The 16,107-nt window shown below is 49.7% G+C and overlaps 8 protein-coding genes across 8 annotated transcripts; 3 read left to right on the top strand and 5 right to left on the bottom strand.

Annotated features, from left to right (window-relative positions):
• Positions 1-25: 25 nt before the first annotated feature.
• On the bottom strand, positions 26-1,518 carry N7457_005063 (major facilitator superfamily domain-containing protein; the record flags this gene model as incomplete). The annotated part of the gene is made up of 4 exons (XM_057176108.1): positions 26-167; positions 305-1,142; positions 1,200-1,203; positions 1,312-1,518. The coding sequence occupies 4 exons, from the start codon at positions 1,516-1,518 to the stop codon at positions 26-28; spliced, it is 1,191 nt and encodes a 396-aa protein (XP_057033155.1).
• A 1,757-nt stretch (positions 1,519-3,275) lies between these two features.
• N7457_005062 (YjgH family protein) lies at positions 3,276-3,725 on the bottom strand (the record flags this gene model as incomplete). The annotated part of the gene is made up of 1 exon (XM_057176107.1): positions 3,276-3,725. The coding sequence occupies one exon, from the start codon at positions 3,723-3,725 to the stop codon at positions 3,276-3,278; it is 450 nt and encodes a 149-aa protein (XP_057033154.1).
• A 480-nt stretch (positions 3,726-4,205) lies between these two features.
• N7457_005061 (Microcystin LR degradation protein MlrC) lies at positions 4,206-5,423 on the bottom strand (the record flags this gene model as incomplete). Its single annotated transcript, XM_057176106.1, has 1 exon — positions 4,206-5,423. The coding sequence occupies one exon, from the start codon at positions 5,421-5,423 to the stop codon at positions 4,206-4,208; it is 1,218 nt and encodes a 405-aa protein (XP_057033153.1).
• Positions 5,424-6,442: 1,019 nt separating this feature from the next.
• Positions 6,443-7,015, top strand: N7457_005060 (copper homeostasis protein CutC; the record flags this gene model as incomplete). The annotated part of the gene is made up of 1 exon (XM_057176105.1): positions 6,443-7,015. The coding sequence occupies one exon, from the start codon at positions 6,443-6,445 to the stop codon at positions 7,013-7,015; it is 573 nt and encodes a 190-aa protein (XP_057033152.1).
• A 739-nt stretch (positions 7,016-7,754) lies between these two features.
• On the top strand, positions 7,755-9,260 carry N7457_005059 (class I SAM-dependent methyltransferase; the record flags this gene model as incomplete). The annotated part of the gene is made up of 8 exons (XM_057176104.1): positions 7,755-7,828; positions 7,884-7,940; positions 7,997-8,026; positions 8,160-8,201; positions 8,251-8,376; positions 8,427-8,639; positions 8,687-9,115; positions 9,170-9,260. 8 exons carry the CDS (start codon positions 7,755-7,757, stop codon positions 9,258-9,260), a joined length of 1,062 nt encoding a protein of 353 aa, XP_057033151.1.
• Positions 9,261-9,733: 473 nt separating this feature from the next.
• On the bottom strand, positions 9,734-10,330 carry N7457_005058 (NUDIX hydrolase; the record flags this gene model as incomplete). The annotated part of the gene is made up of 1 exon (XM_057176103.1): positions 9,734-10,330. One exon carries the CDS (start codon positions 10,328-10,330, stop codon positions 9,734-9,736), a length of 597 nt encoding a protein of 198 aa, XP_057033150.1.
• Positions 10,331-10,792: 462 nt separating this feature from the next.
• Positions 10,793-11,656, bottom strand: N7457_005057 (formyltetrahydrofolate deformylase; the record flags this gene model as incomplete). The annotated part of the gene is made up of 1 exon (XM_057176102.1): positions 10,793-11,656. The coding sequence occupies one exon, from the start codon at positions 11,654-11,656 to the stop codon at positions 10,793-10,795; it is 864 nt and encodes a 287-aa protein (XP_057033149.1).
• A 1,167-nt stretch (positions 11,657-12,823) lies between these two features.
• cbhB (putative 1,4-beta-D-glucan-cellobiohydrolyase) lies at positions 12,824-14,422 on the top strand (the record flags this gene model as incomplete). The annotated part of the gene is made up of 1 exon (XM_057176101.1): positions 12,824-14,422. One exon carries the CDS (start codon positions 12,824-12,826, stop codon positions 14,420-14,422), a length of 1,599 nt encoding a protein of 532 aa, XP_057033148.1.
• Between the last annotated feature and the right edge of the window lie 1,685 nt (positions 14,423-16,107).

Genomic DNA, 16,107 nt, shown 5'->3' with positions numbered 1-16,107 from the left:
CTCATCTGTGGCTCTCACACTCTTCCTATTGTTCAGCCACTTCAACAGCAGGACTTGTCCTGCCACCAGAGCCATCCCAGTGGAAATCACACTGATATTGACCATGGTCCCCATTCGAAAGTGGGGTGCCGATGACTTCGGATAGATCCAGGTACTCAAGATCCCGCCTGTGTTTGTTGCAATAAATGCCATAGCCACGGCGGTTGCACGTCGTACATGTCCAGCAGTATTGTTTGGAACCCAACTGATAAGGCATGGTGCACAGGCAAAGGTTCCCGTTAAAAGTAGTACAAGTGCAGCATACCGTTGGCCCGTCCCTTTGGCGTTGAGAGCCAGTGCTGCACCGATGAGTGCAATACCGAAGGTAATGAATGCACAAAGCCCTCGTTGGCGATACCGATCAGCAAAAAATGCGCATATCATGGTAACGACGAAGGCACAGGCATACGGCGGCACTGTCATCAGCTGGGTTTTTGTGCTACCATACCCCAGGGCCTGTACAATTGAGGGTGAAAAGTATGCCAACCCAAACAAGCAGCAACCGCTACAAAAGAGCGCAAAGCAGGCTACCCAAACGTGGAGATCGGCCAGGACCGAGATAACCTCTTTCCAAGTCACCTTCTCGTTTTCCAGGAAATTTTGATCAAGGCGTAACCGAGCCACGCAATGTTCGATGTGTTGCGGAGTGAATGTCATGACACTATCCGGCCCATTGGGTAGTAGGAAGAATGAGACGATACCGAAACAGACCGTGAACAGCCCTTCGAGGAGGAAAATCCACTGCCAGCCCCTGAGACCGCGCATTCCATCCATCTGCTGGATCGCGGCGGCTAGTAGACCGGAAAATGCACCGCTCAAAGAGGCTGCCGAAAAGAAAAATGCAATACGCATCTGCAATTCATGTCGTCGATAAAACCCAGCGAGGTAAAGAACAATTCCCGGGAATAATCCGCCCTCTAGGAGCCCTAGAAAGAAGCGACATGCGAGGAAGCCTTCATAATTATGGATCTGGGACTGTAACACTGTAACAGTTCCCCAGCCAGTGCACAGGACGGGCAATAGAATTCGTGGACCCACGGCTTTCAACAGCAAATTGGAAGGAAGTTCCGCGAGGATATACGGGACGTAGGTCACAGTAATAGCTGCGATGATCATTAATTATGGTGTTCCTATGGTACCCTAGCCTATAAGCATCTCACTTGCCTGTTTTGTATTGATGGTCACTTAGGTTGAGATCCTTTTCAAGGCCAGCCTGAATGATCAATATTGTAAGCCGGGTGCGGTGGAGGATTGAAGGAGATAAAAACTTACAACTCGCGCATTTCCCACATTTGCTCGATCTAGCCAGGCCAGAAGGTATAGCATCAGAGTTAGCGGAATCAAAATTGAATCCAATCTGCGCAAAGTTGAGCGTTCTAGCCTTTGTGCCTCGACACTCAGGGAAGTCTCGTCAAACAAAGCATCTGATTTGAGATTCTCGGAATTGGGATCCCTTGATTCATTGGTAATCTCGACCATCCTGAAGGGAGATCGGTATTGCAAGAACTTGAGTAATGAAAATCTTTGGGCAAGCGATTCGAAAAGCCGAAGAAGCGATCCTATATTTAAGTTGTGATTGACCTTCAACAGTCATTCAACGAATCATTGACACACATCTAGCCCTGAAATGGCCAGCAGAGCCGGCGGTATTTTACATATCCCGGCGATACGAAGCAGTGAGAAGCGCGATTAATCGAATCAATTTGCCGCGATCGAGTACCGAACGCATGCCCACATGTATATTCCAGAACCAGTTGTGATGGAGGAAATATAGCCCGTGGGCCCCCAGACTATGTAGGGCACAGGTTCGTTAAAACCTCCGCCTGAATGTAGGTAGAATGTGGTCTTCATGACGCGTGTACCCGGACTAACTAGGCGGCAGCTTATAACGATATATTTTGACAGATTCATCATGACACCAAATTAGCTTGAGGTTTCTACGATCTGAATCCTGATAGATATTGAAAAAAGTAGTCCTGTGCCTAGAATTCCCAATAAGAGATGGTGATCTACTTATACATCCTGTCACTAGTGCGAAACTCGGATGTAGATGGTTCGAGTAAACCATACCCCAAGGGGTGCCCGCAAAACGGATGGGAACATTCGATGGCTAGACGCTCGTGAATCAACCCCAATCAACCAACCTTCCTAGAAAGGCGTGAAGCCCACGTATGGGAGGCGTTCACGTATAAAGGAACGAAGGCCCAACTAAGACAACTTTGCGTTCTGGCTGTCCACTCAATGATGAGAAATCAGTTTGCCGAGAATGCGTAGTCAACATGGCATGAGCACCCGTCAAGAAAATCCTCTCGATGCAGTAGAAATACCCGATTGGTGACGCCACGGTACCCCCGGGGCCAGTTTCAGTTCTCCGCCAAGAGTTGTCCCCACGAAGCCCCCTTTTCCAAGGTGAATCCTCCTGTGGGCTCCTGAAATGAATTAGTCACATCAAGGGCACTCGGGGTTCTTTAGAAATGCAGCAGTATGAATGATCTTTGGGATTTTCCTGATATACAATATGGTTCCTATGAGGGTCCAGTGAGATCGGATCGGAGGACCATAGCGTACGGCAGACATCGATCACGGTGGTGTAGAGTCATGAGTTAATCGAAAACGACAGGTTCCCCGCATCCCGGGGGCGGGGAAGTGGAGATCAGGGCCATCCCGCTTGCCTAGGCTGTTCCCGGGGTCAAATGCCGCTTTCTCTAAGCCAACCACCGGTATCATACCGTATGTCGATCTAAATAAAAGACCCGAGGCACTACGGAGTATCTTGGATTCTTTTCCGGGGTCCGCAGTCCGGGGTCTGGGATTTTAGAGTCCCGTCTTTCTTTCTCTGCCATCACTCCTGGCGACTTCAAGTCTGGAACAAACAGATTGCTTCGGTATGTCACGAATCTGGCAACTAGTACAATGACTGAGGCCTCAATCACGGCCGTTGCTGCGAAAGCCAGACTCGCTGTGTGCGTTAACTCATGGCCACCCTTGCACAAGCGCGGCAAATCTACGTGCGTCGCAGGATCTCAGCCTCCCTTGCAAATCAGAAAAGGTCCTTTCTCTCGCTGTCGGTGACTCTAAAATTATCGTGCGCGTCGGTTCACAAATCTTCCAACTCATTGCAACTTTTTAGTTGATTCTGGGGTACCGTGGCCTAGCTATTGACGATTGTATTTGAACAGGTTACACTCTCATAGCGCTCTCTAGTCCGAGGATCAGTTCCTGAAGCTCACTGAAATTCAAACACCCTCGACAATAGCATCTACTTCAATCTCAACTAACATCTCCTCATTGATGAACCCCCCGTTGACCACAATCATTGTGGCTGCAACTCCCACACAGCCGTGCTCACTTTTGTTATGCTTCCCTAGAATCTCGCTAAAGCCTATGCCCACACCCTCGCAGTTTTCATGGCGACTAACAAACATCTTGACGCGAACAATATCCTCCGGCCCTGTACCCCCAAGCTCACGGATAGCTCGGATACATTCTTCTAATGCAACACGTGTCTGTTGTCGGGCATCATTTGCGTGAAGAATTCGTGGTGCGCTCGCTGGAGAACAGGGATCTACAGCGGTAGTTCCGGATACGAAGATTTGATTACCACGTCGAATCGCTCGGTAATACCCAATTCTAGCTTCGTATGGAGAGGATGTTGCAAAGCACCTTTTTGCCGATGCAGACGCCATGCCTAGGAAATTTGTCACAGTGTTCAACTACATATTATCTTAGTCAAGCAAACAGACGTGGAGGAGGAAGTGATGTTACCAGATATCAAAAGCTTCCGTTGAATGGGACGCGCCAATATTTTGTCCTTGAATGAGAAGTGTCACCTTTATAGCCAAAGGTCGAGTCATAATAGATGTGTGTCATACGCCCAAGCTTGAAGTATCCCGACATGAGTCATAAGATGCGGCGTCTTAAAATAACACCCACAAATCTCAATCTCGTACGGGGTACCGCGGAAACCCTCGCTTGTGTTGTGTTTGCTCGTCTGATTATTGCTTTTTTTTCCTAATTGCCATTATAAATAGACAATACACTCGTAATATTTGGTCTTCCCTTTGGTCCGAAGGATAGTTCGAACCCTTGGGCTACAAACCCAGTCCCATCTCGAGATATCTCAACAATCTCTGCAACCGGCTGCAGACCGTCTTTACCAACTGCTTTCATTCACCCGCCGATTCGAATGGGCTATCGGCCAATGGAATCAAATATGGGTCGAGGGGTGGAGTCCCATCAAATGTTTTATCCAAGGGCCACATTGGACGATGAATTCGTCGGTGCCCAAGACGCTGCAGATTTTGATCAACGCCGCCCAGAGTCAATGCCAGCATCCAGTCTGCAGCCATGTCAAATAGCTCGGGTTCAAGGTATCCAATCTTGACTATCACGATGTGAGTCGATCGAGGATTGAGATTGAGACCAGTAAAATCACTCTCGTGGTGATATGGCTTGCGTAGCTTGGTCAGGATTGTAAACACACTTCCAACCTGTAAGACCGCTTCAATTCCAGCGTCATGATCCCCATACCGGATGGAATGAACCCTTCCAGTCATTGTGACGGGCCCTGCATGCATATCATCGATCTGTGCCCCAGCAGTGACAGTCACCACAGCCCCTACGCCGGCCTTGATGATAATATCAATTGCCTGGGGCCCGGGAAGACTGGCGTAAATGACTGTTGGACCGGTTGCTTCCCAAAATTCCGGTCTCTTCAAGAGATGAAGCAAGCCGAAAGTTACATCGCCCGATCCCCCAGCGGTGGGATTGTCCCCGGAATCAGAGATGAAAAACGGTCTCTTTGGCGATGCCAAAGCACTGTCAATACATATGGACAACGAGCCGGTTGGCGCCACGAAATGAAATTCTTCGCGAGCTCCCCAAAACAAACATGCAAGTCGCTTCGCCGCTTTCGTGACAGCGGTCTTGTCCCAGCCTGTTACCATTACCACCGCATGATTTCGTGGTTCATCTGCCCACGCATATCCAACCCAAATGGCTGCATCAAGAATGTTTTCCGTTGCTTCGATATCAGGAATAAGCGCATACAGGCCTTTCGCTGGTTCATTGCGTGTCGAAGTCTGCTCGCCCGGTAGCAAGATAGGGATTGGGACCCATGCTTTGAACGGTCTGATCATTTCCACGGCGTCCCTTCGTGAGGTCAAAACGTTAACAAGATTCCAACACGCGCGTTCCTTGGTTTCTAGCTCATCTTCATGCGGTGCCATCCGATAACAAGTAATCAGATCGGTCTGGTGGGCCAGCTCTCGCGACACATTGCCATGTAAATCCATCGACGCCGAAACCAACACTTTTGGACCGATCACACTCCGAATCCGGCGGAGAAGCTCTGCCTCAGCATCTTCCATTCCCTCCACACACATTGCTCCATGGATATCATACCAGAGTCCATCGATGGGTGTTGATGCGACTATCGCTGCCAAGCGGTCTACGATCTCGCTGGAGAGTGCTTCGAAATCGGCACGAACCACGATTCCCCCTGGGAGTGCATGGCCTATGAGTGCTCCTTTCCAGTCTGCCGCATTTCCTAGACGGGTGCCACGGTGCAGAAAGCCGTACTCTTCAATCACCTCTGGGCCGCGGCGTGGATGAAATGCCCCGCCGAGTGTCCGAGCGGGGAAAACCCGGACGTCTCACAGGCAAGTCCTGCGATCGCGATTACTGGGTGTTGCGGCATTCTCAAATGGATGTCTTGAGATTAAATGCGAAGCGGGCGTGCTCGTTACTTTGAAGCTGCGCGTAGAACTCGTGACGGTAGACCAGAGTTGGGATGGGTTTATGTTGCTCTGGTCTCACGTCGCTTCGACACATCTCTCCCCGCTCTACGAACAAGAGTCCTGGACGGAGGTATCTCCCTCCATACCGACCGTATTCCAAGCTCATGAGGGATTGAGAAATAATTTTGCACGTTATGATTGTGCCTCGTTGCACCTAGGTAACTGAGGCAACGCCCTGACCTGTAAATCGTCCAGCATTCTGTTTTCCTCGGGCTGCTGGGGCCATCTTCTCACCTTTACAACATACTGACCCACGATAATATCACCTTGAGTCATGAATCCGCTCCATTCTGAGCCGCCGACCTTGGAGATCGCTTGTTTTAACTTGGAATCAGCCCTGATTGCTGTAAAAGCAGGAGCAGATCGCATCGAGTCAGTATTGGACGATGGTAGCCTCGGAATATGTGTCTGCAGGCATGCCATCTGATTGTCTCCTTTGTTGTTTTGTGGTTTTGGTGTTTTTGGGCCCTTGCAATCTTCTTCCTTCATATCACTGACTTGACTCAAGGCTATGCCAGGATTACCACTTGGGGGGTCTCTCGGCCGACACTGCGATTCTCCGACGATTGAAGTCACAGCTGGCAATCCCAATCCCAATTTATGCGATGATTCGACCACACGCCGACCACTTCTATTACGAACCTTCGGAATTTGAGGTGATGAAAAAAACCGTTGTTTCCCTCAAATCCCACGGAGCTGATGGTTTCGTATTCGGGATTTTGAAGCGATGCTCGGAGAACGCGCGTGATCCAACCAACTCTTGGATCGATGTACCGCGTAATAAGGAGCTTGTCCAAATAGCCGGACGACCCTGCACATTTCATCGTGCGTTTGATACCATTCCCGAGTCCTCCTGGGAGAACGCGTTGACCGACATCATGAACTGTGGCTTTGCCTCGATTTTGACCAATGGCGGGCCTTCAGGGACAAAGGCCACGGACTGTGTGGACAAGCTGCAAAGGCTGGTGCGTTGGAAGGAGGCACAACAACACTCTCAGGACAATTCTCAGAGCATCAAAGTTCCAGAAATCATTGTTGGGGGTGGAGTGAGGACATCCAATCTCGGCTTGCTTTATCGGAGCACGGGCGCGTCCGCTTTCCATTCCGCTGCCCTGGTGGGTTCGGATGAAACTGCATGTGAACACGAGATTTTCCAAATGAAACTTCAGATATCATGAGCACCGAACTCAAAATCTCATTCCTTGCCAATCTGCCCACGACCATGACTATATGCTTCAACCCACCTGGGCTCACCGTGTTAAGCGTAACGATATTGGAGTTCAATCCATGGAGTGCTCCGTGCTTCTAACCAGGATGCAAAATGGCCTGCTAGCGAATGATTTATCCGGGCACAGGAGCATATGTACGGAGGAGCTACGGATATGGAGTCCTCCGTACTCACCTGTAGGTCGTACTTCAGGGGTGCCATTAACCCCACCGCGGGAAGTGAGGAAGTGACGCCGAAATTCCGTCAACTGGTACTTTTGCCGTGGACATCGAAGCCCGGTGTGTATATCTGATGATATATAGGTACGCGTATAGGTCTTTGGGTGTTGTGAGACCATCTACACCCATTGCTCACTCGGGATCTCTCGGTGCAAGCCGAATGTAGCTGGACCGGAACATGAACGTACAGTGAGCCCTATAGTACTCCGTGGGCGATGCCCCGAGATCCAAGTGCAGTGGTAGTACTTCGTGGGTCATCCTCCGAAGTCACCAATCGTGGTGTCGGGGGAACGCTGGCAGTGCTCCCGTGTGGAGCAGACGCAAGGTTTCCGACAAAAGTTGCAGGATTTCCGCGACCAATGAACGGCTTCGCAGGGGAAAAACGGTGGAATGGCAGGTTGGCTTGTGCGGGGCTAAATTGGTCTTTATTTTGATTCTTCTCATTCTTCTTGTTCTTGACCAACGCTGAAGATGGACACTATTGCCGTAGATCCAGTTTTGTACAGCGCGGTCGAAGGCCCTTATAGCCCCGATGACTGGCAGTCGTGAGTGGCCTCGTCTTATGTCTTCCGATCCATGGAGATATTCACATCTCACTAGCGAAACCACGTCGATCGGGTCGTCGATTTATCGTGGTCTGATGGATAATGGGAGGCGGTAAGAAATGAGAAATGCTCTTTGGGTTGGCGCGTCGATCTCTAATGAGCATCTAGATATCAAACTCTCTCAAGAAAGGAATATTGGTACGTGGTGCGTTTTTTGGTCTTTTTTGGTCTTTTTTGGTCTTTTCCTTCTTTTCTCCTGAGGAAAAAAGGAACAGCAGCAGCAAAGAAAAGAACATCAAAAGCAGAATAGAACCAGACTCATTCCTCATAGTGTTCCGTCCGATGAACAACAATTCGAGACCTATGAAGCAGGGTATGATGCAATTCCTATTCCCGGCCGCAACATTCTCTCACGATTGCAGCCACCTGGTGGATCTCATCTTAGATTCAGATCGAGATAATCCTCTGTTTCGGTCGCCCGTCGGAGCAGACCGAGAACGCCCATTGCAGATCCTTGATATTGGCACAGGAAAGGGGACTTGGGCTATGTATGCCGGACCCTTATGATGCGACAAAAGCCAATACTAAATATTGCTAGCGATGTTGCGGATATGTTCCCTAATGCGACTGTTCGAGGTGTTGATCTCTTTCCTCCCCCGGTTACTTGGATGCCACCCAATTGCGTTATTGAGGTTGACGATGTGCTTCAAGAGTGGACATGGCGCGAGCAATTCGATCTCATCCACATGCGCAATATGATCGGATCGTTTGACTCCTTTGAGTGGGACCGTGTGTACCAACAATGCTTTGAGTAGGTCTATTGCCGAAACTGTCTCAGCCAATCTGACCGCACAACAGCAAAATGGCACCCGGTGGATGGATTGAGCAGCTCGAGGTCGGTCCATTCATCACCAGTGATGATAACAGTCTCCCGGGAGATAGTGCCTTGGCCTCTTGGGGTCCCTATATGAAAAAGTGTGGTGATCTCGCCGGTCGCCCTTGCGATATCCTCCTCACTATGTCGGAGAGCATCAGGAATGCAGGATTCGTCGACGTACACGAAAAGGTCTACAAATGGCCCATTGGGCCCTGGCCCAGAGACCAGAAATTCAAAGAGGCGGGTGTGGTTAATTGCCAACACTGGATGTCGGGTATGGAAGGATGGTGCATGTGGCTGCTAACCAAGTTTGGTCACCCCGAGCCCTGGACTAAGGATCAAGTGTATGTATACTGTGCGAAACTTCGCACTGAACTAAAAAATCCTTATTACCATGCCTATCACAAAGCGTAAGTGTTCATTGGTGTTACATTCCTCGGTCGCCTAATTGACCGCCATCACAGGAGAAAGGTATGGGCTCGCAAGCCGATGCCTGGTGAAATCCAGACTCGGTCATCCAAATCCAGCTCCAGCTCTGCGACGGCCAGATCTTGAATATGGCACCAGGTTCCATATCATATGGTTTATTGAGAACCACCTACCTCCATATTTAGGTAGCAACTTCAGACGTTCCTGCTTTGGCTTTTGGTCGCCCCGTATCCTGTGGAGGGTCGGGCTGGCCTTTGGTTGTTATATATACCTTCTTTTGCGTCAGACTTCGCGCAGGCTCATTGGCTTGGGGCTAGCTTCTACCTAGATATATGTATGTAGGTACATGTAATCATCGCAACGACCATTTACGAGATTATGTTATAGGGTGTGCGCTACAAATGCCCAATGAATAACGAGCTTAGAATAACGTGGCTAGAACCTAGACCAGTGGTATTGGACAACATAGAGATCCAGAGGCGAAATACGGTATCAGAGTACAATCTTCTCTCGGATATACAAGTGAAAGGGACCTCAGCAGCATTGAAGCATGTTTCCGGAGGTTTAGATTTCGTCGTCATTCTATACTCAGCCGATGCCTAGCTCTGTCGATTTTTCGCCAGTTCAAAAGCCCGGAGGATGTTAAGGCCTTGATGCCCAGTGGGGAACAATGGGAGTTTGTATCGACCATTACAGGACTGAACAGAAAGCTGAACGTCTTGCTCCGTTGCCCAATCGAAATTCTGGTGCTCTATTGCTTCGAGTCGAACAGGTATTTGGAGCGTTGGCACCTGTTCCGGTTTTGCGGATTCTCGTAGCGCTTCTTGAACCTCAACAATGAATGAATATTTGATGATGCGTATTTTGTCGCTATTGCGGCGATGATGCTCCCAGCAATCTACCGCCACGAGGTCAATAACGCGAGACACGTGTAACCCACTCTCTTCGAGCGTTTCACGAACAAGGGAATCGAGTATTGTTGGATCACTTTCTTCGCATGCACCCCCGGGTCCCTCCCAGCACCCAGGCATTGAGTCGCTCAGTGATCGCTGGAGAAGCAGAACGCGCGGGATGGGATCGGCATGCGAAAAGATGTACGCGCCGACACCAAACCCTTCAAACTCAGGCCGGGCAGCCACGAATTGGGCGAGGGGAATCGTAAAGTATTCAAGATGAGGAGCAACCGTATAAGTCATATTGATTGGAGACCCCCAGGTACGAGGAAATTTGAAACAGGTCAACGCCCAGTTTTCGGCTATTTTACTGCCTTCCCCGCCAGGTAACCGAATACGAACTTGGTCTACTGAGATTCGTCGGATCTGATCCTCTTGAATGTTCTCTTCGGAGCATAAGTCTCGTCACAACCTTGGAAGAACTGCAACCGCTGACATCCAATCTAAGGGGTGGGGTGGATGGGACTTCAATTCGTGTTTTCTAAAACCAAAAGAAAGAAAAAGAAAAGAAATATGGATATGGAGCTATATTATATACATCCAAGCTCTAAATTTACGTTAATTCGCTTTTGCTTCTCAACAATCCCACTATCTAGAACATTCATCGTTTGAGGTATCACAGGAAGGGTCGCTGAAGGGGACAGGGTTAATCGTGGCCAAATCTACAATGAAAATGGCATAGTTGGAGGATCGAAATCTGATGGCTTAATTGAAGACAACAGTCTTGTGGCCATTTAAGATCACGCGGCGCTCCGTCACATACTTGACGGCGGTGGCGAGCACGTTGCTCTCCACGTTGCTACCGGCATGGGTCAGCTCTTTGGGACTCATGCCGTGATTGACCCGAACGACGTTCTGTTCGATGATTGGGCCCTCGTCTAGATCACTAGTAACGAAATGGGCAGTGGCACCAATAATCTTCACACCACGGTCGTACGCCTGGTGGTAGGGTTTGGCGCCCTTGAAGGATGGCAGGAAGCTGTGGTGGATGTTGATAATGCGCCCAGACATGGCAGTGCACAGGGTTGGCGATAGCACCTGCATATACCGAGCCAACACAATTAAGTCAACGTTGTGTTCGCGCACCAATTCCAAAATGCGGGCTTCCTGCTGCGCCTTGGTCTCCGCGGTGACAGGAAGATGGTGGAATGGGATATTATAAGTGGCCGCAAGGGTAGCGAAGTCCGGGTGGTTGGAAACGATCAGCGGTACCTCGATGCTCAGCTGGCCAGTAGATTGGCGGAAGAGCAGGTCATTGAGGCAGTGGCCAATCTTAGAGACCATGATCAGCACGCGGGGCTTCTTCACGGTGGGGTTGATCTCGAAGTTAAGCGCAAAAGATTGAGCGGTGGGCTCAAAATCGGCGCGCAATTTCTCGAGCTCGGGTGTGGCATCACTTCCGGTAGCAAGGGCAAACTGGGTGCGCATGAAGAAGCGTTCCGATGCAGGATCGCCGAATTGCGACGAATCGATGATATTAAGGTTGTTCTGCACAAGGAATGCAGTAACGGCGTGGACAATGCCAGGGCGATCAGGGCCGGAGAGGGTCAAGATGAAGCTAGGAGACATGATGAGTGAGACGACGGTGTTGAATCCGCAAGAGACCTTTCAATAGCTGGGAGATGTTGAAAAGACCTGGTTTTTTTTTTTTTTTTGGTGAATGCCACCCGAACCGGTTTCGGCGATGACTCATCCTGCGATCGGCACCTGGGCATCTATTTGTCCGACTTCTTTGTTCCTCAGAGACTCCTACTTCGTATTGACAACATATCAGATAGTCGATCTTCTTCGCCTACATCTTCTCTGTCATCTACATGGGTGCTTTGAAATGGGTCTTGTATTCATCACTCGAACACTGGATATTGTTACAAAGATTCCGCCAACCTAGAGGCAGCCGGTTCTATTTCCTCTCCTGTCAACTGAAAGCCACCCCGGCACAGTGGGAGTCATGAGACTGCAAACGAATGCTGCAGAGGCATCAGTCCAAAGCTCGGCAATCATTGCTCCACCCTTGTGACGAAACGAAATTACCCCAACTACGGAGTACGCTAATGCAGCATTGCACTCCAATGAGCTAGTGTGCGTAGCCAACTTACCGAGGATGGGTGTCAAGACATCCCAATGATCTATCCCCCTGCATAGTCCCGGCAATGACTACCTCGTCACGGATCTGAGAAACCTTCCTCGTATGGATTGCCCGACCGTTTATTTTATTTTATTTCATTTTTGTTTCATAGAACTCTGGAGCAACAAATCGTGGTCCCTTGGCTAGTTCGGAGACGGATCATGTAGCCGCTGCTGGTTCATCCGTATAATGTCAACCCTAGCAAGCATTCGGAGGGCATTCGTTACCGACGTGAACAACCCGTGATTCTTCTTACGCGACACGATGTGTTATTACAGGTGGCCCATTACGGGTAGCCTCCGGGCCATACGAGTAACACCGATAACCAGGGCGCCTCCTGGTGGAGATGTCTTCATTTCCTCCACAGTGGGGTTTGAGGAACGCCCTCCGTGTCCCCGGAGTACTCTTCGCACTTCCACTTTAGGACACACAATGCCCTCTTGTTCTACGGTCATACGGACCGTTGAGCCGTGATATGGAGCTGGACTTGAAGCATTTCATATCTCTTGGTGGATATTATTTTTCAAATATAAAAGGGTCGATATCTCTGTTTCGTCTGCAGATATCCCACCATCTCCCCAAGCATCCAAGATCTTCGCATTCTGGACATCATGGCCTCGATTCTCTCCTTCAACGTTTACAAAAGTGCCTTGCTCTTGGCCACCTTCCTCAGTGCTACACAGGCACAGCAAGTGGGCACCAGCACTGCCGAAATCCATCCATCCCTCACTTGGCAAAAGTGCACCACCGGAGGCAGTTGCACTACCCAAAATGGCAAGGTTGTCGTCGACGCTAACTGGCGTTGGGTTCACAACACTGGCGGTTACACAAATTGCTATACTGGAAATGACTGGGATAGAACCCTATGCCCGGATGATGTTACTTGCGCCGCAAACTGCGCCCTGGAAGGTGCCGATTACTCGGGCACCTATGGTGTCACTGCTAGTGGCAGTGCGTTGCGCCTGAACTTCGTCACCCAAGCATCTCAGAAGAACATCGGCTCGCGTCTCTACCTGATGGCGGACGACAGCAAATACGAAATGTTCCATTTGCTCAATCAAGAGTTCACCTTTGATGTCGATGTCTCGAACCTTCCCTGTGGGCTGAACGGTGCTCTCTACTTCGTCTCGATGGACGAAGATGGTGGCATGGCAAGATATCCTACCAACAAAGCCGGTGCTAAGTACGGTACCGGCTATTGTGACGCACAATGCCCGCGTGACCTCAAGTTTATCAATGGACAGGCCAACGTGGATGGATGGGAACCCTCCCCCAATGACGTCAATGCTGGTACTGGAAATTATGGCTCGTGTTGTGCAGAGATGGATATTTGGGAGGCCAACTCGATCTCGACCGCGTTTACACCCCATCCCTGCGACACCCCGGCCCAAGTTAGGTGCACTGGGGATGCCTGTGGCGGTACATACAGCAGTGATCGTTATTCCGGTACTTGTGACCCCGACGGATGCGATTTCAACCCGTACCGAATGGGTAACCAGTCTTTCTATGGTCCGAACAAAATCGTTGATACTGAATCTCCCTTCACCGTGGTGACTCAGTTTATCACCAACGACGGGACATCCACCGGCACACTCTCAGAAATCAAGCGCTTCTACGTGCAAAATGGCCAGGTCATTCCCCAGTCTGAGTCCACCATCAGTGCTGTTAGCGGCAATTCTATCACGGATTCCTTCTGCTCTGCTCAGAAGACCGCATTCAAGGACACCGATGTCTTCACTAAGCACGGCGGCATGGCCGGCATGAGCGCTGGTCTTGACGAAGGGATGGTCCTGGTGATGAGTCTCTGGGATGACCACGCGGCCAACATGCTGTGGCTCGACAGTACATACCCCACCAGTGCCTCTTCTACTACTCCTGGTGCTGCTCGTGGGAGCTGTGATATCTCCTCTGGGGAACCTTCTGACGTTGAAGCCAACCATGCCGATGCCTATGTAATCTACTCGAACATCAAAGTCGGTCCTCTCGGCTCGACTTTCAGCTCTACCAGCCCGGGGTCTGGCACTACCACCACACAGGCGACGATCACAACCACAACCACATCCAAGACCAGTACCACTACTACTGGACCAAGCACCACTGGCGCTCCTCGCTATGCGCAGTGTGGCGGATCTGGCTGGACCGGTGCAACCACTTGTGCTAGCCCGTATACCTGTGAGAAGCTGAATGACTACTATTCTCAGTGTCTGTAGGTAGAGAGAGGTAATCCTTGGGAATCCCGCAGTTGAATGTGGCACCGTGGTGAAGATGAGAAATGTTTGGTCCCAAATTGTTACGGTGACGTGTTGTGCTGAGTTTGTTGTTGAATACAAGCGAGTCCGTAGGTATTTACTGAATCAGACTTTTTTTATGTTCACATCTTAAGTTTTCATCGAGGTTTCTCCTTGGAAAGCTTCGTAAGAATTTCTATTAGTTCGGATCAAGGCTTTGATGCGGACTACAAACACTAAAGAGTCTCTTTTGTGTGCAATGCCCCAAAACATACATCAGCACATGTAGTCACAAGGTGTTTCTTTTTCTTTTTCTTTTTTCTTTTTCCAATTTCAATGACATGTTCCAATATACAAGGTAGGCCGAGTTGTGTACATAGATACCGACGTGTAGAGGTACTAACCACTGGTGCCATATTAGACTTCCACCTATAGGAATCTATAAACGGACTTTTATCCGCTACGAATGTCCGAGGTGCATATAACCCCCGCATCAGGAATATGATGTCAGCCCATGGAGACACGGTATAGCCCATTGGGCTGCCAGATCAAATGCTTGTGGCGCTCGTCCGTCGTGAAGAATTCATGCAGAAAGTGTCATGACGGAGGATGCTCCGACTAGTCAAGCCATGATAACGCCCTCACCTCTACGGGGTATTGAAGGTGGCGTACATGGAGAACCAGTCCACTCTGAGAAGTACCTAGGATATGTCGGGTGGTCTCGTGGGGAAATTGCATTTGCGGGGAATCAGGAGGTGGTTTAATTACCCGAAGAGGACAGGGGGGAATACCTGGTATCACCCTGAATACACCTCAGTAGACATGGCAATTAGCAAATAACTAAGCCTTTTGATCGTCAACTGCGAACTCCTATGATTGCTGTTGATCATCTCTCTTTTAGAATCTGATCGATTGATTAGTCCGGGGTTTTGACATGAACTGGTGCAAGTGCCAGCAAATGATATGGAACAGCGGCCGAGTCCTGTGTTTCTATTCGTCAAAAGAGATGACGAATATCTAAATCCCGGTCGATGTTACCTTGTCCCCTGTTGTTTTGTCCTCTTATAGCCCTTACTCCGTGCATCTGCCGGATCAATCCCTAAAACAGGCTTAGGCTAGTTGCTGTCTGCCAGGAAACATCCGGTGCTTGGCAACCATCGACTCTCATTGCTGAAAGGGCTTCAATTATCATAACTGGTTGGGTTTCACATTGAGTATATCTCATGCTCATTTTCAAGTACGTGGCAGACATGCACAATGCACCCCAAACTTTACAGCGTGTACAGTGGCGTCCCCTTCCCACATAACCTCATCTCCGAGATTGGAGCCACTAAGGATCTCAAATTCCGTGCCCGATCTGGTCACCATTTTATTTGGCTCTTCAGGGAGGCATTTATTCTGCAAACCCATTCCAGTCCGGACGGCGGTCCGACAGCCGGTTGGGAGCCCGAAGAAGGCATCCCTCCATCTCACTCCGGGGAGAGGGCGCTTGCTACCACGTCCTAGAAGAAGTTTGGACGTTTTCTTCTCATAAAGTTAACATGAAGTGATTATTTTCGATCAGGATGTTTGTTCCTTGCCGTTGTTGATCCATTCTAACTTGGTATAAATCCTATTGCGCCCTCCGCTACTCCGTACAATTGAATTCCATCAGATACAAGAAATCT

Source organism: Penicillium paradoxum (assembly GCF_028828445.1).
Source record: "Penicillium paradoxum strain IBT 22861 chromosome Unknown utg000004l_segment0_segment0, whole genome shotgun sequence".
In the NCBI taxonomy this organism is placed as follows: domain Eukaryota; kingdom Fungi; phylum Ascomycota; class Eurotiomycetes; order Eurotiales; family Aspergillaceae; genus Penicillium; species Penicillium paradoxum.
Note: the sequence above shows the minus strand (reverse complement) of the source record. Positions and strands in the feature narration are given on the sequence as shown.